This window comes from Thermobia domestica, chromosome 10 (assembly GCF_964235325.1).
Source record: "Thermobia domestica chromosome 10, izTheDome1.hap1.1, whole genome shotgun sequence".
NCBI lineage: Eukaryota > Metazoa > Arthropoda > Insecta > Zygentoma > Lepismatidae > Thermobia > Thermobia domestica.
Genome location: NC_137463.1, coordinates 154,272,617 through 154,299,929, shown reverse-complemented (window position 1 = coordinate 154,299,929; position 27,313 = coordinate 154,272,617). Strand labels below are relative to the sequence as shown.

The following is a 27,313-nucleotide window of genomic DNA, read 5'->3' as shown; positions in this document are numbered from 1 at the left end:
GAGATTTGTGTTTCTTTAATTTCTTTATAGCGGCTTCCACTTCTATTCGATTGGGTTCTGGAATATACGGTTCTGCGGTGTGTATCTCCTTTTCTCCACGCACATTAGTTTTTGGCTGCGTGTTCAGCAAATCGTCAAAGAAATCTTTCCATCTATTTAAGATGTTATCCGTATCAGTGAGAACTGTTCCGTCAGATTTCTTTAATATATAAGCACGAGGTTGATAGCCTTTCTTAAATTCGCTGATCCCCTTATACATGTCCCGAAAATTTTTATTTTTACTATTATCTTCAAGTTCCTTAATTTTAGCTTTCAAAAAATCGCGTTTCTTTGTTCTAAAAGTTTTGGAAGTTTCCCGCCTGATATCTGCGAAATTTTGTGTAGTTATTTCATTCGGATTTTGTAGCCACCGTAATTTTGCCTGTTTTCTCTTCTCTGCTAGTTTAATGCATTCTTGGTCGAACCATGGTTTCTTCCTACGTATTTCCGCGTGCCCCAATTTTTCTATTGCTGAACTTTTAATGCTATCTCTAATTTCAATCCAAGTATCCTCAACACTAGTGCACTCCGAGTCTTCTAAAACCGAGAATCTATTCTAAACTTCAATCTGGTATTCCTCTCTTACCTGGCTCTCTTCTAATTTCTTTAAATTAAATCTCTCCGTTTTCGGACATTGAGTATTACCTTTATTCAACGATAATCTCTCCCGTATTATCGCTGCTACCAGATAGTGATCAGTGTCACAATCAGCCCCTCTAAACGACCGGACGTCAATTATGCTAGATTGTCTTCTTCTATCTACTAAAACGTGATCAATTTGATTATGTGTTTTTCCGTCTGGTGATGTCCAAGTGTATTTATGAACGTCGCGATGTGGGAATTTTGTACTCTTCACGATTAGGTTTTTGGATGTTGCAAAGTTCACGAGTCTAACACCGTTGTCATTACTTTCCTTATGCGAACTTTCGTTCCCTATAATCGGTTTGAAAATATCCTCTCGTCCTACCTTCGCATTGAAATCCCCTAATAGAATCTTCATATGGTATCGCGGGAGTTGGTCAAATATCCGTTCCACTTCTTCATAAAAACTATCTTTTATATCGTCACCCTTATCTTCAGTTGGAGCATGTACATTTAAAACAATAATATCACACCACCGTCCCTTAAGAGTAATAAAAGAAAGTCTGTCAGTAACAAATTCAACCCGTTTAATTGCTGGTAATATTCGTTTGTGAACAAAAAACCCTGTTCCTAACTGGTGATTTTTATTTCCTTCCCCGTAAAAGAACGTAAAATTTCCGGAATTCTCAGATCCATTTCCTTCCCACCTAACTTCCTGAACTCCTACTAAGTCCATCCTGTATTTCTCTAACTCACTCGTTACAGATTTTAACGCGCCTGCCCTATAAAGACTTCTAATATTCCATGTTCCAAATCTCATGTCCATTTTCTTTTGCTGATGTCGTGCCAAGTTATCAGTCCTTGTCCGAGGCTTTTGTGAATGTTTCTGAACAAGTACCTTTTTTTACAGGATGAGGGTGTTAGCCTTACCCAAACCCCCAAGCTGGAGGACCACTCCTAGTCGTCTGTCCGCGACTGCTTATTCAGTATATTCGCAGCTAACCTCTATATCTAGAGGCCTTCTCCTCGATCCGCAACCTGAGGACGCGCCATGCCGTGGTGACAGGAACCCACGTTACACGGGTTGTACATATTAGCTAAAATTAAAAATTCTATATTGCAGTTTTCCGGGAAAATTGCATAAGTGAATATTTTGTGTTTTACGTGTAAGTATAGGCTTTGATTTCCAAAATTTGATTTCGAGCTCAGAGAAACTAATTATTGTGATTTTATTGAGGTCTGCTTAGCCTCTTTACTTCTGAGCTACGATAGGAAAGAAAAAAAATACGGCGATCATGGAAAAAAAAATAAAATTCGAGATTTCAGCTAATTTGCACGTTTCATAACCCCTAAATGCCGATCAAAGAAAGCTTGAACAAGGTCAAGACCACTCAAGATTATTTGATAAAAAAGACGTCAGCACTGACGTCATTTGTGTCTTAAATTCAAATGTTTCGTTCAGGAGATTTCATTTCGGTCTTGTTCTTACAACTAAGAGGACTTAGGTGGGCAGAGTTGGACCACAGTATAGGGAGTATTTTCTGAAAAGTTCCCACCCCTTCCCCTCTTGCTTTCTTCTCTACCCCCTTAACACTTTTAATTCTTGCATTTTTACAAGAAAATGTTCACTTTAGATTAAGTAAGTAATGCTTCAGTGGTACTAGTCCGAATATCATGAATTATACGTCATTCTCTTCAGAATCAAACATGCTTTTAAATGATGTCGCGTGCATGTTTGCATGATGTACAAGAGAAGGGAAATTTGGCGTAAAATAGAGAACTTTCCCTCTAAAAATTCCTTTTCTGGAATTTGGTGCCCTTTGGAGCGGTCCCGGCTACAGATATCTGAATATAATCTATATTGAAAAATATTACGGTCCATGTGTAAGGCGTGTGCCAAGTTTTCTTGCAATGTCTAGAATAGTGGAAAATATTTCTCAGTCTTGTGTGACAATACCAAATTTCATATGTAAATGGTTTAATAATTCAGATACTACTTTAAATTTATGAAACAGCTTTATTTCTTTTCTTTTCTTTTCCTTTTTTTTAAGAGCATAACTTTTAACACACAGTAATCGTTCTTCTAAATTAAATTTTTATATTGCATTACTTGTTGTTAACACCAACAGCGTCGAAACAAAATAGCTACAGTAGAAAGGAAGAGACTAACTAGGTTGCTATAAACGAACAAAAACAGAAAACTAAAATAAAATAACTAAGTAGAATCCCGACAAGAATCCAACATTCAGGTGGTGATGCAGTTATATTTCTTTCAACAAAATGGTATGTTCAAATTCTTTGCGACAAATAAAAACTATCAAAGAAAGTAAATTCAGTATGTGACTTTTTTTCAGAATTTCTGCTTTCTACAAAATTCCAGTAAGATATCGAAGAAAAAAAGAATCGACCAGAAACTAAAGATTATAAAACCTGAAAATCTCCAAAATTAAATGCATATTCGTTTTTAATTTACTTACTTATTTATGTATTTTTGTAATGTAGTTGAATATTTTTTGATCATTTTCCCCTACTTATTTGGACTTTGTAGCATGGCGTTTGCAACCCGTAAATTGTGTAATGAGAACAAGACTATTACGGTTATCCAGAGATGATTTTTTTTTTTTTCCATTTCCTGTTTTTCCAAAGTTCCTCATTACATGGAGGATCACTTTCCGGGATGATGCGTCATGTTTATTGAAGTGTTCTCCGAATTTCCTTTGTGCTGCGATGATCGAGTCTTGAAAAGCAAAGTACACAATTTCCGTTGGGATGCATCGCAACAGTAAAGACTAGACACCTGTAGCAAAAGTTAACAAAATAAACTCACATGCATTGGCTTTCAAGAACAGTAAATATAATTATATGAGATTACTCATGTCCCTCCAAATTACAAATAAAATGTGACCCATGATTACAGGACAGTATATATATATATATAATATACAGGATGTTTCAAAATGAATATCTTGGTTTTAAGGATTTGTACTATTTATTACAATTAACTTACAATTATAAATACCGGTAATACATCAAACAAAAGAGCAACTCAAACAATTTTGTACGCACGCATGCGCATGCACTGTTTCTCCTGTGTTCTGTTAGAGAGCGCTAGTATCAGAGGTGACAACTAGTGAGCAGAAAGCTTTCTGTGTTTTACATTTTGTGAAGACTGAATCTGTATTTACAATGCAACCATTTGTGTGGAGAATTTTAAGGAGACTCTTACAAGTACATGCTTATTGTTTGCAGTTGCTGCAACCTCTAAAATCTACAGACTACGATTTACGGGCCAACCTTGCAATTGGAATGTTGCTGCATGCCGATGAAGATTTTCTGGATCATGTCGTTTTCGGTGATTAATCAACATTTTACCTAAAATGGCACTGTGAACTCATAATGTTCGCATGTGGGGCTCAGCAAATCTCTATGAGATAGAACAATTTCAATATAAATTGAGTGTTTTGTGCCATATTCCAGCGGATAGTTTTTGGGCCTTTTTCGCATACCGACTCGATGTGTACCGTGTGACGAATGGTGCTCACATTAAACACTTGTAGCAAACACTGTTTGAGTTGCTCTTTCGTTTGATGTATTATTTGTAATTGTACGTTAAATGTAATAAATACTATAAAGCCTTAAAACCCCGATATTCATTTTGAAACACACTATACAGGATGGTAGGAAACTCCACCGAAAAAAAATTCGGGAAGTGATTTCCGTAGGACACACAGTTTCGGAGCTACATGATGCCGAAAACGGGGCAAAATACATCTCCTCTATTTCGAAAGATAGAGGCAAGGCGGCATGGTCACTTCAAAGGAACGAAACCTGCTCTATTCAAAGATGGGTATGTCGCAATCGTGAAATCAGTGCACAAGGGATTCCCCAAAGGAGCGTAGGGACTCCCGGATAAACTGTCAGGTAAAGATACGTCAAAATAGGCGTGAATGGATAGGTTTTCCACCTGGTAACCATAATTAGTTGTACCATGCCGAGATCTCAAACAGAGACGAAATGGTGGACATGTCATATTCGCTATGTGTGGTTGCATAAGGGTCTTCACCACAGCGAAAATTAAACTACCACTAATTTTATAGTTTTTCTGTAATATGTTCAAAATAAATACAAACATTGGGAAAACAAAAACATAGTGCGCTAGATATTATGATTCTGCATGTGATACCGTCATCTCAACTCACTTATCTGCTTTGCATTTGCAACTGCCGAAAGATTTAGCATTTTTGCGGGTTGTGTAAATAGCGGCACACCCAAAGAAGATAGGTGAGTTGTGATAACGGTATCACATGCAGAATATTATCTAGTGCACTATGTTTTTGTTTTTTCCAATAATGTTATTTGTTTTCAAGATATTATAAAAAAAAAAAAAACTTTAAAATTAGCGGTAGTTTCATTTCGCTGTGGTGAAGATCCATAACCACCAGGTACTGATGGTAAGCAACAATGCAGTGGTAGTAATTATTCCTGCCAGGGATACTCTGTTATTTTCATGATATAAGCCGGAGATAAGCTTTTACGTGAGGGTGATTTCCCCTGCACCCCCTCGTTTGTTTGAACACTGCTGACAGCAAAACATTGACTATTTTCGGGAACATTGCACGGTCACAAACAGAGGGCCATAGCTACCATACGGCTAAACCACACTACATACGTACTTCGTTGATTTGACTCGAGAGGACCCCCAAGTTGCCAGTCCTGGTCATTCCGATGCACAAGGAGTTAGCACGGAAGAAACACTGAGTGCACAACGAACAAACAATACATCACCATTGAGCAGACCTACCTTGTCTGTCGAAGTCATCCGTGAAGTTGAAGTGGGCAACTACTACGTTGTGTGTTGTGAATCACGTTCATAGTGTAGTGTGTTGTGACAATGGCCCATTACACCAATTAGGAACAGGCCGAGAAGATTTTTGTGTATGGAGAAGCAAATGGAAATGGTAGGCAGGCAGCGCGATTATACAACGATCGATATTCCAATAGATGCCAACCGCATCATACAACATTTGCAACGCTATTTCGTCGTTTGTGTGAGACCGGAACGTTTCACCCTGCTATGTATGACACGGAAAGACCACGTGAGGAACGCACTGTGCATGCCGAAGAACGTATTTTACGACATGTGCTTGATATCCCGTGTGTACGTTCCAGGGAGCTTGTCCGTCAGCATAACGTCAGTCATGAGAGGGTGTTGTCGATCCTTCATGCCAATAATTTTTACCCCTATCATTTGCAACGGGTAGAGGGTCTATCGCCAGGAGATTTTCCTCCCAGGCTGGACTTTTGTAATCAGGTTCTCCATTTGGTGGCAACAGCTGTCGGTTTTCTCTCCTCCATTTTGTTCACAGATGAAGCCCAATTTGGAAGGGATGGTATCCAGAATTTTCATAATAGTCACATGTGGTCTGTGGATAATCTACATGGAATGGTACAGGCCCGCCACCAGCACCAGTTTCGTATCAACGTTTGGGCAGGGATTCTGGGTGACCATCTCATTGGACCAGTTGTTCTTCCAGAACGACTCACTGGGTCTATCTATTTGAACTTCTTGCGCGAGATACTTCCTACACTTCTGGAGAATGTGCCGTTGGTCTTACGACAACGTATGTGATGTATGCACGATGATGCCCCGGCGCATTTCTGTCGCCCCGTGCGTGATTATTTGAACACTGTTTTACCGGGCAAGTGGGTCGGCCGTGGCGGTCCTATGTCATGGCTTGCCCGGTCGCCGGATTTAAACCATCTGGATTTCTATTTATGGGGGCATCTCAAAACTGTTGTTTATGCTACTCCGGTACCTAATATCCAAACGTTGGAACAACGCGTCCGAGTCGCTTGTGACGCTTTGCGGGAAGAACCAGACACGTTTCGACGTGTGCGCCGGTCTGTGCGACGACGTCTGAATGTCTGTGTTCAGAGTGGTGGACGTCATTTTGAGCATCTTTAGTGTTGCCACAGGTAAGACTGTTGTAAGACTTCAAACCTTTAGTGTCATTCTTTTGTGATACTTATTCATCACGGACACCAGTATGAGCTGTAGTGTATCATCCTTCAAAATACAGTCCATGTTTGCCTGTACGCATGCTTTTGTTCATGTCTTCCATGTCTCAGTTGCCTATTCTGTAGGGCCTACAGCTATTCTCGGCCCTGCAATGTCTGCGTACTCTGCTTGTTGCGGAACCGCTGGACCAACACCCATGTCCGGCGGTGTTCCCTTGAATTGGTCCCCGACGCTGCAATGGGAAATCCCCACTTTTCTAGCTCTCACCCCACAGTTTGTACGTAAGCCATACGTAACACGTCGTAGTACATACGTCTGTTTCACTTTTCACTGCCCCTACCATGTCTGCTTTGTAGAATCCCCTTTTTCCTATATAGACTCCCATTACGCAGTTCCATCTGCTCCATTCAGTTTGCACCATCAGTTCTCTTGAGTATGATTTTCTTTCTCATTTTGTGGACCGACGTCACTATCTCAATTCGTTCGGGAGATATTCTACTTTACCCACGGTGTGTGGGCGATCTTTTCCTCGGTTCCTTCTGGAACACGCTGCCTCTTTCGACTTCTGTTCATGACTTGTTTCCTTGTTTCCAGTTGTGGAGTCACCTCCCGAAATGTATTCACCTACACTTCATATCCATAACTTCATTGTTGGTCACCGTCAGTACCTGGTGGTTATGCAACCACACATACCTAATATGATGCGTCCATCAATTCGTCTCTGTTTGAGATCTCGACATGGTTACAACTAATTATGGTTACCAGGTGGGAAACCTATCCATTCACGCCTATTTTGACGTATCTTTACCTGTCAGTTTGTCCGGGAATCCCTACGCTCCTTTGGGGAATCTCTTGTGCACTGATTTCACGATTGCGACATTCCCATCTTTGAATAGAGCAGGCTTCGTTCCTTTGAGGTGGCCATGCCACCTTGCCTCTATCATTCGAAATAGAGAAGGTATAGCGCTCTAAAGTGTATTTTGCCACGTTTTCGGCATCATGTAGCTCCGAAACTGTCCCCCATAGAGAAAAGAGCAAAATGAGTTTTTTCTTGTTTCAGTGTCGGGAATCACCTCCCGAATTTTGTCGGTGGAGTTTCCTACTACTCTGTATATATATATATATATATATATATATATGTGTGTGTGTGTGTGTGTGTGTGTGTGTGCCCGCGCGCGCGCTGGATAAGAAGTTAATTTCTTTCCAGAATTAAATTCAACATTTTTTTCCTTTGTTTCTTTACGTATCTACTAAAACAAAGTCTAGACAATAGAATTTAGGGATAAAAAAAAGTTCAACGAATAGAATAGATTCGATTTCTTATAAAGAGCTTTTCTTGTCAAATGTACAGCTAATAAATCATGTTTTGTAATTTAATGTTTCCAATGATACAACTAACAAGGAGAAAACTATTTCTTGCTAACTATTTTTTCTATCTTACAGGTCTACTCTCATCGTCGTTCACAGTCTCTCCCTCCTCGTTTAGGTACAAAATTGAAATTCCCGTGCCAGGGTCAGCTAAACCTTCTGTTTGCAAACCCAACTGTTCAATCATATCGTTTTCACTCAGGTCTTGGGGGTGATATCTCCATGCATGAAGTTATGTTGGAAAGTAGACTGTGCTTTTTACTTCCACAGCAGTTACTGTAAGTATATATAAATTAATAATTACATACATACATAAATATAGAAAGAGAAAACCTTGTAAAAGAAACTCACTTAGGATAGCTGACAGTGGATTCAAACCCTAAACCTCCAAAATGAGAAGAAAAAGCCTTTACTACTAGCCTATGCCTAGTCCATTATTACTTACGTATTATTAAAAAAAAAGAAGAAAAGAAAGAAAAAGAAAAGGAACTCTTATCCTTTTCGGATATAATGAAAGGTTCTTGGAGAATACAACCGACCAAGCATGCTTCCCAACAGTAAGAGGTTTCTGAACAATCTGACAACAGATTTAGGTAGTCCCTTCGAAGGAAGAACATATTTCAAAGATAAAGCGGTTAACGAGCGTAAATAGTGAAATAATTGCATAATAGAGATTTGAGGCAGTGAAGCCGACAGTGGGAAAATTTGAAGATAAATTGAAGTATCATTAAATGTATTTAAGTAATCCATAAGATGTTTTGTTATACATACCCAGCCACAAAAGTATCTCTCCCCACTAAGTGCTCTAATTCCATTACTTGGGGTCCAGGTCTTTTGCAGTTGTGAGAACGCCTAGACAGATGCAACCCAACTTACACGTAACTTTTCTCGGCACTGACAGCAGTTGGTAGCCCTGATCCAGGTGTTTATCCAGGTAAAATTGTAAAGTAGGTGACTAACGAAACAGTTTCCCATTCTAAGATGAACTTCTATCGTTCGGATCGCGTTTTCCAAAGAACACCATATATTTATCTTAATATTGCTGTGTATATAATGTGTTATTTCTTTATATACTGTATGTTTAGAGAAATAAAAATACTGACCACGCATGAATCAGAAAATGATTGAAAGTAGCTGGAAATATCAAATCTAGAACAACTACTGGAAATAACTTTGTAAATGATTGCCTCCATTGAGAGACCTTCTCCAATTCTCCTGATTCCAACATCTTTTTCTTTCTGGAGGAGAGAAGATCTTGCTTGTCACACTGAGTATGAATTGAAATAGAAACACTTGAAAAAGTTTCAGCCTGGCCGGAATTCGAACCCGGGTCCACGAAATAGAAGTTCAATGCTCTAACCGCTCACCTACCGCGCCATTTAAACTTCCACCCAAACTAAGACCTAATTAAAGTTGTTTCATAGAAAAATATAAACAAGATACTCAAATATAACAAAAACAAACAAATATAAACAAAATATAAATAAAAATATAAACAAGAAAATATAAAAAAACTTGTGTGTGTCTCTTAATGATTTACTCGAGATTTCCTTGTTTAGCTCAAAAACAAGTTATATTGAGGTTCCTCAATGAGGAAGATATCACGAAACGTTCTTCAAGTTGATGCTATGCCACCGGCAGAGCCATAACTTCTGGGAGGACAGCCCAGGGAAGCTCCCCGCCGCTCGAGGATGCCCATTGCACACAAAAGTTTCTTACTCCATATATGATAGGAACATGAAATTAGAAATGAAGCATTAAATAGGTTCGCTACATTACATAAACAAACCAGCACACAAAAAGTAAATAGAACAAAAATGAGTCCTGGATCCATTTCAGTAAAAAATGTCTACTATTAGGGGCTCTAGAAATAATATTTATTCGTATGGCTTTGAGATTTATCAATATTGTTCCCTTAATAATTTTGTCGAGTATGGAATAGACCCAGGAAGTAACTAACGGAACCGCAGACCTTGCTGGGCGGGAGGGCCCACAGGCTCCGGGAGGCCCATAAAGATTAATTGAAAGTTTTAGAGAGGGGGCCCAATAATTAGAAAATCAACTTTTTCTAGGGGGCCTAAATAAGCTTATAATGCTTGCCTCCCAGAAAAGAATGTAAGTTACGGCGCTGGTCATCGGTTGCAGGGATGGTTCCGATTTACATTACATTTCGTTTTTACCATAACTTCTAATTTCCAAAGAACAGAAGACGACAGAAATTATTTTCACATTCTTTGAGTTGTATCAACAAGTGTAAAAATAGACAGTTCTATGTTTATGTTCCATAACTACTAGTTTATTTTCTTATATTCATATGACGAGTTTGTGGCAAATTGAACCGATGGCACTAGCCGAGTGATCCAGGGCGTTCGGCTTCTGATTATGAGGCGCAATCCACTAGGTGTTCGAATTCCTTTGAAGAGCAAGGTCGGAATTCTAATTGTCCTCAGTATTTCTGTGTTCCTGTTCCTGTAGTGTTTGGAATACGTCGAAAGGACATGAGGTGCCATGGCGAACAATACTCCGGTTGAGGTGATTTGTTTTAAAAAATGTGAAAGCAGGAAACTCCCATTGCAGCTTCTTGGGTTCAAATCCCGTCGTGGTAATTAGTAATTTTTCTGAATAGGAAGATAATGTTTATGTAATTGTTATTGTAATTATGTTATTCCTTTAATATTATTATTATTATTACCACAGTGGAAAGAAAAAGTAAGACAGTCGAAGATATTCATAGGAGCAGAAAAGATATAGAGTATGTCAGATGTTTCTTAGGTTTACACATGAACGCAATAATATTATTACGTTTATGAATTTACAGAAAGAATTATCATTTTATGACAATAAGAAATGGAATATAAAGATTTGTTAGCTGATAGCAGTAATGCATTTTGTTTCACCCTTCTTGTAAGTAGAAAGGTGAGGTGACATCTTAAATAGGATCATCCTCATGACTAGCGATCCCTATTGTAAGTTCTATCACTATTTGCAATTTGTGCACAGGTAGGAACAATTCCTTGGAACTCATTTTTGGCCCATACTGCAGCAGTAAGGACGTGTTTAGTCCTTATGTGTTCATCAATTCTTGTCCAAACACTTTACTTGCCAAACAGTTACGAAGATTGATACGGATGACGTAATTTTGTGTTGTTAGCATTTCACCTGTAAAGGAAGTTGTCTCAACTCTTAGACCCAGAGAAATTGTCATGTAAGTATACATCAGAAGTATCAGTTTTGTAGATTATAAAAAGTTCCTGGATTGCCACAGCCGGAATCGAACTCGCGTCCCCAACATTACGAAACTAGCGCTGAAGCCACTACTCTAAGACATCACTGTTCTGGGAGCAGGAAAAAATGCAGCTGCAGTGAATTCAGTGATTACACGCTTTTACGATTCCAGTGTAATAATGTTGAAACTTTCTGATTTCAGTCATAATAAAATAGTAAAGTATTATGCAGAAAGAATAGTCCAGAGAAGTCAACTTGAAATTGACAACTCATATGTACGGAGGCGCTGCCGTATGCTCTTGCCTCCGGCACTGATTTTTCACGGCACAGTATTGGACAGATACTTATATTGATTGGAATCGGGTGTTTCAGGGCTCTGGATTATTTTTGTAAGTTAATTAATTTAACGCACTCAGTAACTTTATTTCATATTTTTACGCGTTTTACTCACTTTTACAGTTTTCCCACTAACTCTTTAAGAACAGGGACAAAAACACAAAAACATAGAGGATAGTAAATATCAGAAACACGATTCGCGCGTTCTTCCCTTGCCTGAACTAAAACAATACAATATGGTGAACATGCAATATTTTGTCTTCCATTTTCTATGTGGTGTCAAATCCAGAGTTGGAGTGGGTCAAATTGATCGAGTTTCCTGAGTGGGTCAACAGCATGTGGTCCACTGCGACCCATCCACCGTGACCCACCAATCACTATGACGCTCACTGCATTGTAGCCAACATCTTCTCACGCGACAAAACGCCAATGAACCACAAAATTACTCCCCCAAAATATGTTAAATCGCCTATATGTGTGATTTGTTTACATTAAGGTGAGTCTAAAAAACTAAAAAAAAGTACCCTGGAGGGGGCTCGAACTACCAACCTTATGATTACTGGACGGGTAGTCTTCTGACTTCGCCACGGAGGCGATGAAGTTAATGTCGCTTGTAAAGAAATAAATCGTTGAGATCTTTTCAATTTGGTCAATCAGAGTACACTTTTAACCGTATATATGAGACGAAAACTGCTTGGGATAAGATAAAATGCGTTCGCCATGTAATTTTTAACAAAATGACGCGTGTCTATTTTCTTTATTTCATAGTTCTCCCATGCTCACTTTCTAATGATCGATGACAGTTGCCATCTAAATTTATACAATTATCGCACTCAAGATTTTTCACTTCATGATGTTGAGGCAGAGGTTATTCTTGACCCCCGGAGCTCACTTCAGGAACAATTCATCAGGAAAAAATAATATATAATAATAACCGCATGCACATGATTGGCGATAGTTCGTGTTGGTCCCTCCGCGACGAATCGAAGGAACGCGGACCAAAACGAAGTCCTGGCTGCTACGCGGTGGTAACTTCAACACCCCGACGCGAGATATCTGTTTCGACTCGACGAAACCCTGCCGGCAGTGGAACAGTAGTGGCAGTCCTTCGACTCGCGGGTAAACGTCGATCGTCAATATAGAGACAAGTGGGCCACTAGGTGTTGGCGACGTTTACGGCATGGGGTAAGTCAATGTTTCATATAGCCTTGCTGCTGAAAGGGACGTTAAACTCAAAATCAACTCAACTCAACAAAAAATACAGTGCTTCGCATCAATATTCATATATGCTTACCATGCGCTTTATAATAATTGCTTAAGCTTGTTTATTATATGGAGCGCTTAGAGCACAGGGCAATCAACCCATAAAGTTGTGAGAAAAATGGACATAAAATTTGTAATGTAAGCTTCTGGATGTTGGTCTACGTACCTTGATTTGGGGCTTTCAAATTTCATCCGTTTTTCCACTGAAAAATATCGAGAATTCAACAAGGAAATAATTGGACCATGATAATTTAATTGAAATTCATCGTAATTTCGCCCATGACAAACACTTTACCATTTTATATCCTAAAGGTCGGATCCATCAGTATTGTAACAAAGCGTGCTTGAGGATTGACCGTAGAAAGTTAAACTCCGATTAGTTAGAATTTGACAACGCTCAATATCTTAGCTATTCATGACAAACTATTGCATGATCCGAATACTACACAAAACGCTCAATATCTTAGCTATTCATTACAAACTATTGCATGATCCGAATAACTCTAGTATATCCACAAACCATCATTTGTCATATTTTACCGAAATAAGTAATGACTTTTCTGACAACCTGATACTTTAAATGTTGTTAGTAAAAGTTCATTGATCTCATCACTTATTCACTTATTCTCTTATGATCATAACAACCTTTAGAATACTTCCCGTAGATATAGAAAAGTAAAATGTAGTATCCAGGCTTGGTGTAGCGTGCAAGTAAACAAATTAAAAGCAGCAGAATAATATTTCCCTTCTCCAAACCCCCTAAAGTGGAGTGTATTGATTATTCAACAAAGAGACTTGAAATCCAGTCAGAAAATTCATAAAATATAAAATATGTAGCCAAGTCGCGACTTTGCAATAATAATAATAATAATAATAAAGGAATAACAGAATTACAAAATCAATTACGTAAACAAAACCTTCCAATTAAGAAAAAGTGATTGCCAGGACGCAAGGCCGTAACTTGTGTGAGCAGGGGGGCACTGCTCCCCAGGGAATTTCTCCGCCGTTCGAGTGGTTCCCATTTTAAGACAAAATTGTCTTACTCCATATACGATACGAAAATGAAATTATAAGTGGAGCATCATACAGGTTCACTACGTTACATAAACAGAACGCACACTGAAGGTAAATAAAACAATAATGAGTCGTGGGCCCATTTCAATAAAAAAAAATGTCTACTATTAGGGGCACTAGAAATAATATATATTCGTATTTATTGTCAGATTTGTCAATATTGTCCCCTTAATTAATTTGTTGTGTATGTAACTAACGACCCCGCAGACCTTGGTGTGCGGGAGATTCCAAGAATTTGAGATATCCTTTGATCTTATTGGCCGATACAGATAAAACATCAAGAGTCATGACCTACATATAGCGAAAATTAAGGCCAAGTGCTGCCGGCCCCCTTGGCTGAGTGTTCTAGTGCAACGTTCTATAGAGCGTCTCACTCTTAGATTGCAGTACAGAGTAAATAAAGCGCACTGTTGCCACATGTCTTCCGCCGTATATTTTCTTCTCAAGAAAGAACAAGAAAGACAAAAAGAGTGACAGAGTCTGTAAATAAAGCTTTCCTTAAATTCATATATTTTGAACCCTTTTTTTTCATTTAATCAGTCAAATTCACTTGGAACGGCTAATTGGAGGGTATGAAACAACAGTCTAATAATTGCGTGTTAGAAATTTCTTTTTATGATGGTTGCAATAAAATTTCGATAAGAGCAATATGAAATTGAAAGAACATATGAAACGAATAGAAAACATATGATTGAAATCAGGGGCGGATCCAGGGGGAGCGATCGCGCGAAACCCCCCACAAGAGGGAACTTTCTTATTTTATATATAAATGAAACCCATCCCAGAGCTTGGAGCTCTTAAAAGTAGCTCTAAGTAGCAGTATTACAACCCACCGCCCCCCAGAAATCCGTCCTGGATCCGCCCCTGATTGAAATAAATGACAGACTAAACAGTTTCACACAGAAATTTCCTGTAACAATTCTACGGCAAACTAAGGAATAGCAATGGGTAAAATACTGCTGCTGAAGTTGGATAAGAGTAAAAACTGGAGTAGTGTGATAGTAATACGTATCGAGAAAATATTACGTATGAAAACGCTCATTCGTCTGTATTGCGAAACGCAAACTAATTCCGTTCCATTTGTCAAATAAAAGTTATATCGTTAAGTATACTGTGAAGACGGCTGCTCCCCACTTCCGATGGTTTAGATCCGATTTTATCCGCAGAACAACAGTATGATATTTAACAAATACCAGGAGGTCTAAATGAACCATCGCACTATAGTAGGAAGAGATAAACTGATGAACTGGACAGGGAGCCTACCTATTAACGAATTATGGCAAAGAAGTTTGGATAGTGTAGACAAGAAGAAAATAAAAAAACGGCCCTTATAAGAACCAAAAATGGCGGAACGTGATTGGTTGAAAAGTGAACACGAAGACTTAAGGGATTGGCTGAAGGCCTCAGCAAATAGAAATTAAACTTTTTTTTTTTTTTTTTTAATATAACAATGATTATATATATGTCTGCTAAAAGAACTTTATTTAACCCTCTCTCCCAAGCAGCCTACCAATTGAACGTCTTTCCGGACTTTACTCTCCATGACGAACAATACAGTAAATACAACACTGCACACAACACATCAAATATTTTAAATATTTCAACATTCTACAAATGTAATGGTGAATAGGAACTGAATCGTTCTGGTCTCTATACTCACTTTTGACACCTCAGACACACATTATCAAACTGGAAACAGAAGAAGAATGAAAAGATACCCTATTATATCTGTTCTAAACAAACGCACAAGTTGTGACTTTAAATCACGTTTAGTGACAGCCAACAAGGTACAGATAGTTGGGCGAAGAAACAAAACCACACAGAATAATCAAACTCTCCGAAAATATATTTTGTTTCTTTCATGCTTCCTAAAGAAACATAGGGGGAAAAGAAAACGATATAAGTGTTGCATCACCGTACATAGAGTCGGCATTGCACTGAAGGCAATCTAATATAGTAAGAGAATCGTTGCTCAACTGATTGGGGATGTTCTCTCCACCACCAGCTTTTATGAAAAGCTGGAAACATGAATAATTAAATTGTATAATTCTTTCGTGTAATGCAAAAGATACTAAATTCTAGATGTAACTTTAACAGCGTTAATATTGTAATAATAAATGAAATACACATTTCAGAAGATGCAGCAGAATTGGGGTAGGAAAACTAGAATGTTAGGTCTGTAAAATTGCAATGGTTTGAAATGAAAAGTTCCTTCAATATGTCAGCTGATTACAATACCTTCAAGTATCGAAGTAGCTCCATGACCTGTCGTCTAACGAGGTTTTCTCCGTCAGAATCTTATTCACACTTCCTAGACAAACTCGGTGTTCGTGGTTTTATTCAAAGGCTGGTTTTACAAAACCCAACCTCTTTTCTTCTTTTGTCCATAAAAGGTAACAAAACTTCAAATGTTCGGGAACACCCACAATCACGTTGTTTTGACGTAAAATCGAAAGTTCTAGAAGGTTTAGGACAAAAACCTCCAAAGTTCAGTACCACAAACATTACCCTCAATCAACATCGCAGGAGGTGACATCGTCCAACGTGAACTCACCAATATAGCTGATAACGTAGAAAATAAGTATTTCCACAATAAAATAATGTTTATGTTTGCGGATATAAATCACTTCACTCAGTAGAAAGAGCATTATCTGGCATGTTAGTCAATATCAGAATATTGACTCAACAAAGTGACAGAACAAAATATAGCTGACATATGACACGATGTGAAATGTGAAAAAGTAGCAAGTAAGGGGAAAAAAGCAGGACAAGGAATAAGGTATAGACATGTGCAGGGTAAAGGACTTCTGCCGTTGCATCTAGTTTAATGAAAAAAAAAAAAAAAAAAAAAAAAAAAAAAAAAAAAAAAATTACAAATTGCTTCAAAGAAGATTGAGGCTACATGAGTTCAAATCTTCTTGGAAGAAAAAATAAATAAATGTAAGAGACATCCACAAGAATCGAACGACGGACTTCCTGGAGCATTTCTCTCATCATGTAACCTGGCCGCCCCCAAAATAATGTTTTTAGTCCTTGAATCGAGAAAATCGCGGAGTCTGGACGAAAAACATGAAATCTGAAAAAAACTAAACGAATTTTTAAATAACTGATATCCATAATAAACACAAGATGAGGATAGAAAATTAACGTAATACCAAAAATAACCTGTATATGGCATCTAAGTACAGGTAATCACAATAAGTGTACAAACCCAGAAACAATGGCGCTGGTATCTTGTAGAAGGAATCGGTCGTTGTATAATGTAATCTTCCGACTCCAAAGGAACTGGTTAGTAAGAATCAGTACCGAATCGAAGACTCGCAGTGTCAAGCATGATGATTCACGACTCCTGGGAGTAAACTTGGCATCAGCGTAGCAGAAGAAAAGGAAGAGAAAAAATAATAGAGTAAAAATATTTTAAAGTTATAAATTAATTAGTATTAATTACAAAATAAGATATAATAAGTAAAAAAACGTAGAATATATATATATATATATATATATATATATATATATATATATATATATATATATATATTATAGAAATGGTATCAAAACATAAATCTTAACTAAAAACTTGTACATATAAAAATAGTTTAAGTGCAGAGATGACTGAGCACACTTTGATAATAAAAAAACATACGCTATATTATAAGTTGTAATTGAAATATCTATTTTTAAATACATCGAAGGAAAAAAGAATAAAGGGCAAATAAAATAACAACTAGCAAGGTAAACTGTAAACAACCGGGGGAGGTAAACCTTAAAAGTGCAAATGGTCCTAGCACTAAACAGTAGAGAGGGAGTGATGTTATATTATGAAAGGGAGTAAATAGTGCAAATAGAATGTAAAAAAAAACATATGCAAAGCACATTAAAAAAAAAACTCTAATTGAAGAAAATCACTCTAATTTGCTATACGGACTAAGTAGCTAACCAAAGATGATAGAAGAAGGGGGAGGGGAGTAAAAAAACTGAAAGGATTTCAACTCTCAATCCTCGAAAAAGAAAGACTTGAGGTGTTTTAAGTCTCAAGTGACCAAAGAATACAGGATTATAGCAACCTGGGCTCGCTTGTGAGGGTGGAGAGAGTAGAACGAAAGATCATCACCACTGCTATATCTAATTAAACACGGACTAATTCGAAGAACTGTAGCAATATGAGATAATAACTGTAGTTTATAAGCTTGTAGTCCAGGAAATACCAGCGCAAAATAATCAGCAAACTGTCCGTAAAATAAGAAAATACATCCATTTGTCTACAATACGCTGGCAACAAATTCAAATTCTGCATCATAATATCACTGTTAACAGAGGGTAGCGTAATGTTCATCAAGTTCCACAAAATCGAAGAAAACATATCGTAGTAGTCCAAACAATGTCCAGTATATCATTATCCAAGTAGTAGAATTTATCTCAAGGATGGCGAAATTCAAATAGAAGGGCGAGGTTGTATAACACAAATTTTATATCCACATATAAACAGTGCGTAACTAAATTAGTTATTTTGTTCCCCCAAAAATATACAGCAAAACCACCAAAAACATAAATATTTATATATTTCCGTAGATTCACTCAATTTGTAATCGTCCTGTAGAATCATTAATCGTTCACTTATTGTCTGTAGCAAATATCAGTCTTAAGACACTTGTAAATATTGTCCATGTAAATATCACAACTAACTTCTTCGTCGTAAAATAATATATTCACCATAATAAGTTTCACCTTAACTATAATAAAGGTATTAGTTCCGTAGAATTATTCTTAAGATATCTCTTCACTTTTCTGGTAACAAACTAGTATACACGGAACAAAATCCAAGTTGTCCGTCAACGAAACAATACATTGTCGTCATAGGCCATAAAAATAACTAAATGCAATACTTCATTATAATTTTCACTAACTTTTGTTATTCTTTCCTCCTTTTTCTTTTTTAAACGGAAAATATAGTGCAAATAAAATAAAATATATGCATATATGTACATTTATATATATTATTCCTTAAAATCCACCGCAAAATATACATAGTAAGATCCAAATATGCATAAGAATGAATTAAATAATCAACAAAAACAATAAAATAGATTCAGCTATAATAAATAAGAACAAAATGTTAAAACCGGTTAATAATATGTAGTATAATCATTCAAATACGACAGAGACATAGGAATATTGGAAGATGATCGTGCATTTTCGGTGTTAGAACTAGCAGGGGGAGGAGGGGGTGGCAAGCTTGAAGCACGAACAAGGTGAGGGTTTTTTCGAACAACAACACGTCGTTTGTACAGCTTAAACAGAAGGAAAAGGGCCAATAAAAGTGAAGTGATCTCAATAATGTGGACTACAATCCATAAAACGTCTTGATCCAATGAAATCTCTTCAGCTCTTGCACTACGAAAGCACAATGCACATAAGAAAAATCCTTGACGATTTAATAAGTAAGCTACCGCGACAGACAAAATAACATTCCATATCATGAGAAAAATTGGAATAAAATTTTCTCTATAATATATAGGCTTATAAGGGACAATAGGAGCCACAGAATAACTTGAAATGTTTAAATGGGGTACAGAAAATCTCCAATTAAGGTTCAATAAGTTTGAGGAGTTAAAAACTTCATGAGACTTATATCGCTGATTTAAATGAATAAAATTATTAGAAGCGAGAAATGCAGGGAACAAATGAAGAACTGTTGGAGAAACAGCATTAGGTTGAAAACATGGGAATACAGCTTTAGCAAACAGGTGGGCGTTTACTTTTAAAAGCATGTTGCAAGGTAGCGAAATTGAAGAGAACCAAATCTTGCTTTTTCTGAAATGTCCATTAAAGTTGTATTATCACCAGTAATCAATTGCACAGTAGAAGGTGGGTGAGTAAGAACATACGTGTGGGGTTTCAATTCCAAAAGTTGAGAATGTGTATTATCTTGGCATACATATGAATACGTAGAAATAATGTCATGAACTGTAGTTCCGAAAAACCTATTAAATATACAACGTGCTAACTGTGAGGATACAGCTATATGAGAAGAAATTTTACACAAGTTAGGAACTTGAAGATTACAAGAAAGTAAATCTGAACCAATTAAAGGTAGGGCCAAAACTTGTGATTGAAACACAACATAACTTGGTTCCAGGTTAATAGAGTAAGTCTGATTGTGGTAGCCGAAAGATATCGCTTTAACAGAATACAACTTAAACAAAATATCACGTTCTCTAAGAGGTACTTTAAGTTGAGCATAAATGTAAGTATCAGTGATTGTGTAGGATAATAATTTCGGAGAGTAATACACATCAATATCAGAGGACGGTATCGCAAATATCATTCGATGAGTAAACATAGATTCTTCTAATAAACGTAACTGGGCTTCCAACACATCGTAGGGAACTAAAGTTGGGTTTCCCAAGCGGCAACTTTGAATAGCTGTTTCATATTTTTGTAATTCTACCATCTTTAAAATATGCATAGATAATTGATAGATCTCACCCAAAAGCGAAAAAAGTTGAAGTTGATTTCTATCAGAAAGGCTTTGCAATGATTTAGCTAAAATTTTGGATTAGTCAAGTAGCGTTTTCGAAAATACTTCCATCTTTTGAAAATTCTGGCCTAATTTTGATTGAAATTTTAAGAGTTCCGCAGAAGCATTATGAATAAATAGAATTACGTAGTAATTGCTGACGAAGCTATAAAACAGTTTCTTCCAATTTATCCTGTTTTTTTCTGATAGGATGATAGTTGACCTTGCGTAGCTACACCACAACAATAGGAAAAAAGATTTCCTACAAATCCTAATAAAGCACGTTTAGAACGAGAACCTTCCTTATGCCTATACGGTTCGTTGAGAGTCAAGTTATTTTCTAGGTGAGAATGTAGGGCATTCAGAGATGAGGCTAGACTACATGTCTGTATTGGGTAAGAGGAATTATCGGCACAATGTAAATCTTTAAACATAGATGAAGCAGGAATAGCCTGCAGAAATTCAAAACTTACATTAAAAAAAAGTGGGACTGAGTGTTAATAAAGAACTTACCCATGCAGTTCATTAAAATAGAATCCACTCGATATGGATACCTCTAAGTTCGATGAAACATATGCTACAAAGAAGCACAGGATCATCTGAAAGTATAATACAAAGAAACACAAAATATAAAAATAAAGAAAACTATTCCCCTAAAATTGCAATAATAATACAGTATAGATGCATAATAATTTAAAAAAAAAAATCTACAATGTTTTCTCTTAAATAAGCTAAATCCAAGTTCGTTAGTGAAATAAAATACACCTGTTTAAAAAAATACTTGGAAAAATAAGTTTTTTTTTTAAACTAACATATATATGTCTCAATTCTTTATTATTATTATTATTATTATTCCCTCTCTTCACATTAAATACGTAATTAAGTATCGAAGTCACACTAAACAGTATCAAACAACAAGCATCCAATGTAAAATATAATAAAATATAAAATCATGTCATAATTCAGGTAAAATAAATATATTAAGAATCCTAGGGTTAGTCATGTCCATGAAAAATCAAAATTAGTAAAAAGAACTCACAGTAGGGATTTTACGAGCTCATAACTATGTAAACAATGTATTCTAAATAAATAACAGTAGTTCAGGTAAATAAAGTATCAAAGATACAATATCCATTTAATTGCAGATGGTGTTGGCAATTCACAAATTAGACGTTAAGTCTAAATATGTCAAATTAGGGAATAAATATTATCCAATATAATACTATCAATATATCAAATATTAGTTCATATACGCATATGGAAAAAAAAAATCTCAAATAATCAGTTATGGATGGCCATTCCATAATTGAAGGGGAAACGTCTAACAGAGATTAGATGTAAATTATCTCAGCGAGAGAAGAAAAAAACAAATAAGTCTAATCAAGGTATTCTCGTTTTTTTAGGTAAAATAATGTGCTATAAAAGTCAGAATGTAGGAATAAGCCGAGAAGGGGAAGCGGTAACTGTCTAAATAAAATAATGTCCTTAAATATTATACATTGCTTTTCAGAGAACATAGTTACTATGTAGGTAACCACTTTTTTTTTAACGGAGATATTCCCCTTATATATCTTATCTAGAATAAACTAAGCAGACTTATATTCAGTCATAGGAAAATAGATGGAAATATTGTCATAATAGAGATCTTTGTTGTCTTTGTCAAAAACGCAGAAAACAATTCAATCAAAATCAGCTAAATTTTTCTCCAAAACATTACGTACTGTTGACAAAGCAATCTTCACAGCTTTAGTTTTGTCAAAATGAAATGCGCCTGTTCCTAAACATGGGATATTCAAAGTTCTATAATTGTTTTCGATAGCTCGCTGACAACAATTAATATAACATTGGCGTAAAATACACTTATTGTTATCCCTTGGCTGGTAAATTGAAACTAGGAGAAATTTTGACCTCACCAGGTTTCAAAGAACCCAGTTTTACACAAACTTCTCGCAATTGTTTCCCGGCTGCAAAATGCAAAGCACCGTCCACTCCTTAAAGAGGTGTTAAAGTTTCATTTCCAGCATTAACGACTGCATCACACTTCAGTGTGGCAATATTTCCATGATAAATACTAATTTTGTCGTTAATTTCCTTATTATAATTATACAACGGTTTTTTAACCGGAAATGTATATTTCATTTGAGTAATAGTTGGTAACTTTAACACATCGACCACAGCAAAACTTTCAGTAAATGGTTCAGATACTATTGTTAATGCAGCATGATTAGATTCATTGGGTCGTTGATCTTCTGAGTCAGGAACACAATTACTTGCACGAAACACTTCTTCATCTTCTTCGTTCGGTGTGACATCTAGATAATAGGGTTTCAATCGTGTAATGCCTATCGATTCGATCTTTTCCCTGCCTTTCGAAGTTTTATATTTAACAAAATAAGAATTAGCGTTTTCCTTTCGAACAACAATTGCTGGACCAAAGAAAACTCCTGAAAATGCTCTGACGTAGTCACGGCCTCTAGTTGGATCATAAATCCACACACGTTGACCCTCATTATACGTCACTGTTGTATGATGGTTCTCATATGACTTTTGTGATGTCCGAAGCCTGTCGAATAATTTATCCTGTGCTTCCTCTCTGATATCGTGAAAGGTTATTAAACATTCTTCGTTGGAAATATGAAAACAAGGTCCATTTATAATCGCCTGATGTTCTAAGTATGGTTCAAATCCATGAAGAAGATAAAATGGACTGTAAGACGTGGATTGGTTCACGGTCACATTTTGAGAAAAGGTCACAGCAGAAACATGCTCTACCCAACTTCCATGGTTCATGGGGTCCACTTTCCTTTTTAACAACGCTTCCAAATTCCGGACCATAACTTCCGTAAGGCCATTCGTTTGATGATAGTATGGATTTATAAAATTCATCCTTATGTCCAAAATATTGCATAACTCCTGAAATAAAGAACCAGTAAATGCCGTTGATCTATCCAGTACAATTTCTTTACAAAGGCCAAATCGAAGTATTACGTGATTATAAAGAAAATCAGCTAAAGTTGCTGCTGTCTGATCACCAATAGTAGCTGTGACAACATATTTTGTATTATGATCAACTGCAATTGCTAAATATTTGCGACGTAAAATATTAGCATCTGAGTAAGGCCCGCTTATATCCAATCCTAGGCGATAAAAGGGAGCCACTGATGGCATCATCTGAAGAGTTTCTGGAGGCGATCCTGGGACTTTCTTGTGGCGTTAACATACTTCGCACTGGCGGCACCGGGCAGCAATAAATTTCTTCATATGAGGAAAATATACAGTTCTCAATAGCAACTGGTATGTCTTGGAAAAACCAGAGTGTGACGATCCCAACGTTGAAATGTGTGCGGAAAAAAATACTTTTTCACGAAGAGTAGTTGGAATGACAACAAGACACTGTGGGCCAGATGGACCACGATGTTTACGGTAAAGAATTCCATCTTTCATCTCATAACGCAACGCATGCCGTTCCGTGGTATAATCCTGTCAATTTTGCCCTTCTAAAAACAAAATGATATCCTTGAAATATGGGTCCTTTCGCTGTTCTTTCAACGTGTCATCAATTTCGATGTGGAAAACTCGTGGATCTTCAAGATTTTTCTGTTCATCTTCGATGTCTCGAGGCGCTAACGCATTTCTCGACAAACTGTCTATCAGAGTGTTCAACTTGCCAGGAATGTGTGAAATAGTATAGTTATACTGCTCTAATTCAGCGAGAATCCGTGGAAATTTAGCCACATTTTTCGTCTGACGAAGGTACGTTAAGGTTCTACAGTCAGTTCGTAAATAAAAATGTCTACCTAATAAAAAGTAGCGAAAGCGTCGAAGAGTAAAGATCAATGCAGCTAATTCGAGTTCAAAAGGATGATATCTTTTCTCATGGGGACCCACAGCACGACTACAAAACGCAATAGGAACCAATGGAGCATCTTTATCGTCACTTTCAGGTTGTAGGACGCATCCAGAAAAACCATGGACACTGGCATCTGTATAAACAAATACGTCTCTATGCGGGTGAAATTGCATAAGAGTTGGGGCTGAACAAATGGCATCCTTAAACCGCTCAAATGCCTGCTGCTGGACAGCAGTCCACTTAAATGGAACATTCTTTTTAAGCAGTTTTTGTAAATCTTCAGTTAAAGTTGAAAACTTGTCTATATAATTTCGCACAAAAGAACAGTCCTAAAAAACTCTTCAGTTGTTTCTGAGTTTTCGGGCGCTTGTAATTTCGAATGGAATCCGTAATGCGATCAGAGATCGACACACCATGACGAGAAATAGTATGCCCAAGAAGTTCTAAAGAAAAGTATCCTAACTTTGTTTTTTTCTGGAGAAAGTTTGAGTCATCTACTTCTCAATCTCTCGAATAACTTTCGGGTGGTTTCAACAACTTTATCAATCATATCCGATCTCCACACGATGTCATCGAGATAATAATACACAGAATATTTCTCCAAACCAGCAAGCGTTAACTTCATCAGATCGTTCAAAGCAGCTGGGGAAGTAATGCATTTTTGTGGTAACGAACAAAAACAATACTGCTGGTCACCAGGAATCGAAAATGCAGTATATAATTGACTTTTTTCAGTCAATTTCACTTGAAAAAAACCCACTCGAGAGATCGCTGATATTTATATACTTTTTTCCTCTAGAACGTACCAGAATGTCTTGAATAGGTGGCACGGGAAAGACGGTGGGTACAAGAGTTCAACTGTCTGAGATCAGCAATAAATCTATAAGATCCATTTTTCTTACGAACTAAAATGATTGGGCTGTTGTAAGGGCTACTACATTTTTAATAACCTTTTGTTTAAGTAACTGCAGCATTTGTTCATTAACAGCTTCACGTAAATGATACGGAATCGTGTATTGACGGACGTTTATTGGCTGGTCAGTTTTTAGTTGAATTTCATGCTCATAGTCAAGGGCTTGAGAGAAATCGTCCGGGGACCAACTAAAAACATCTTTGAATTCCGTTATTAAATCATAAAAACGTTGTTTTCCACTATCTGACAGTTCAGGATTCACATTTACTCTATACAGTCAAACTGGTCACTTTTAGTTGGTTGAGGACCATTTTCAAGCGTAAGATTAGTACACATATGTTCTTCCCTATCTTCTACCGCATTACCTAAGATTTTATTGCGCCATAAAATAAATCGCTTCTTGGTGGGGTTAGTTACCCAAATATGCGAATTAATGCCTCTTGCACTAACAAATTGACAGTACTTGCTAAAAACTTGTTAGGTTGCAACCAATTTCTAGAACCCACCAAATCAAAACATTTGGTGACTGGAACACATGCTTTTGTATGGGGTGGCAACCAAACGGAAGACAAAACCTTAAAAACTGGTGTGATTAAAGTTGCAAATTCATGAGAAACATAATTAACATGAGGAGAATTTGGCAACGTTGATGGCGGAATATTTCCGAACCTTGTAACTTCAAAAGTCAATTCATTCTGATCTAAATTAGCCTTGTGTGCAAGCAAAAAATCTTGTCCAAGAAGTGGAGGATGTGTATACGTAGGAACCACTCTAAATGGATGACAAAAAGTATGCGATCCCAACCGGAATCGAACTAGAGCTATCTTATTAACTGACAAAGTGTTCCCCGTAACCCCTTTTAAAAATGAACGCGTGCCCATTAACTTAGCACCATGTAGAACCACGTGAGAGCCTATACACGAAATCTGAGAACCAGAATCAAGAAGAATAGGGCCCTCTTTCCCATCTATAATAGCGTTAATATGTGGTCGAGTTCGTTCTATGTATATAGGGACTTGAACACGCTTAAGAGTCAATGGCCCTTCATCATCAACACTGTGTACTAGTTTAAATTGCTCCTACAATGCTGTGCAAAATGGTTTTCTTAAATTGCTCCTACAATGCTGTGCAAAATGGTTTTCTTTGCCACATTTATGGCAAATTACAGGACGTCCTGTTCGTGAATTGCCACTATTATTGTGGTCACGAGACTCACTGTGTTGTGATCTCTGGCCATTCCCTGTACGAGAAGAAAAGTTACGTCTAAAGTTACTATTATTATTATTACGTCTAAATGAGTTGCACTGGTCAGTATTTTTTTCACTCTCATCTACTTTTAGAGTAAGCTGATTTAGCTGTTTCTGAATTGCAGCTAACTGATCTTTGTACTCTTCTCTCGGCTGTGAAGGGGAAACAGGAGAGTTCAAAGTCCGAGTCGGAACTTGAGAAGGCTGAGTTTGCACTAAATGTGTTTGTTGCACAGCTGTAGTCTCCGGAGGATTTAACTGAATCGAAGAATTTGCTAAGAATGGATTTTTCTTCATGATTTTCTCTATTGCTTTACGTTCAAGCAACACACGAGCTTTTTCTTCCTCAAGTAAATCATGAAGCAATGCTTCTACAGTATCGTATTTCTTCTTTATTGCCAACCGCATGTATTCAGGAAGAAGTCAGTCTATAATAAGCTGAATTTGTTTCGTAACCGGAGCATCTTTGTCATTACGAAGTATGTTTCTCTTAGCATATACGTATGAAACTACAGATTCAGTCTCATTCTGTTCACGTGCCCTCATTTCCTGTTCCGTTAACTGAGGTAACAAACGCATCAAGAAACCTCTGTTTAAATTGCGCGTATGTCATATCAGGAAAGTCTATTTCGAAAGTGTGTCAAACCAATAACCCGCAGAACCTTTCATCAAGGAACCTAAAATCCACTTCTTTTTCAAATCCGACCAATTATTCACCTGGGCTAATATTTCAAAATGATCAACATATCTCTGTACGTCATCGCCTATCCGCCCATAAAATGGTTCTGGCCTGAGAATATGTGACAAACACCCTATGTTATCCATCTACCAACCTTCAGCCATGTCTGATTGAAATAAACTGTCACTATTTTGAAAAACC

At 37.0% G+C, this 27,313-nt stretch overlaps 1 protein-coding gene across 3 annotated transcripts in view; it reads left to right on the top strand.

Moving 5' to 3' along the window:
• The window catches only part of LOC145662782 (inositol polyphosphate-4-phosphatase type I A), a 422,451-nt gene that overhangs the window by 266,873 nt on the left and 128,265 nt on the right, over window positions 1-27,313 (top strand). For all 3 annotated transcript variants that reach the window (XM_081728656.1, XM_081728655.1, XM_081728657.1), the window contains one exon: window positions 8,084-8,286. In XM_081728656.1, coding sequence (XP_081584782.1) covers window positions 8,084-8,286 — 203 coding nt within the window. The remainder of the gene's footprint in view (window positions 1-8,083; window positions 8,287-27,313) is intronic.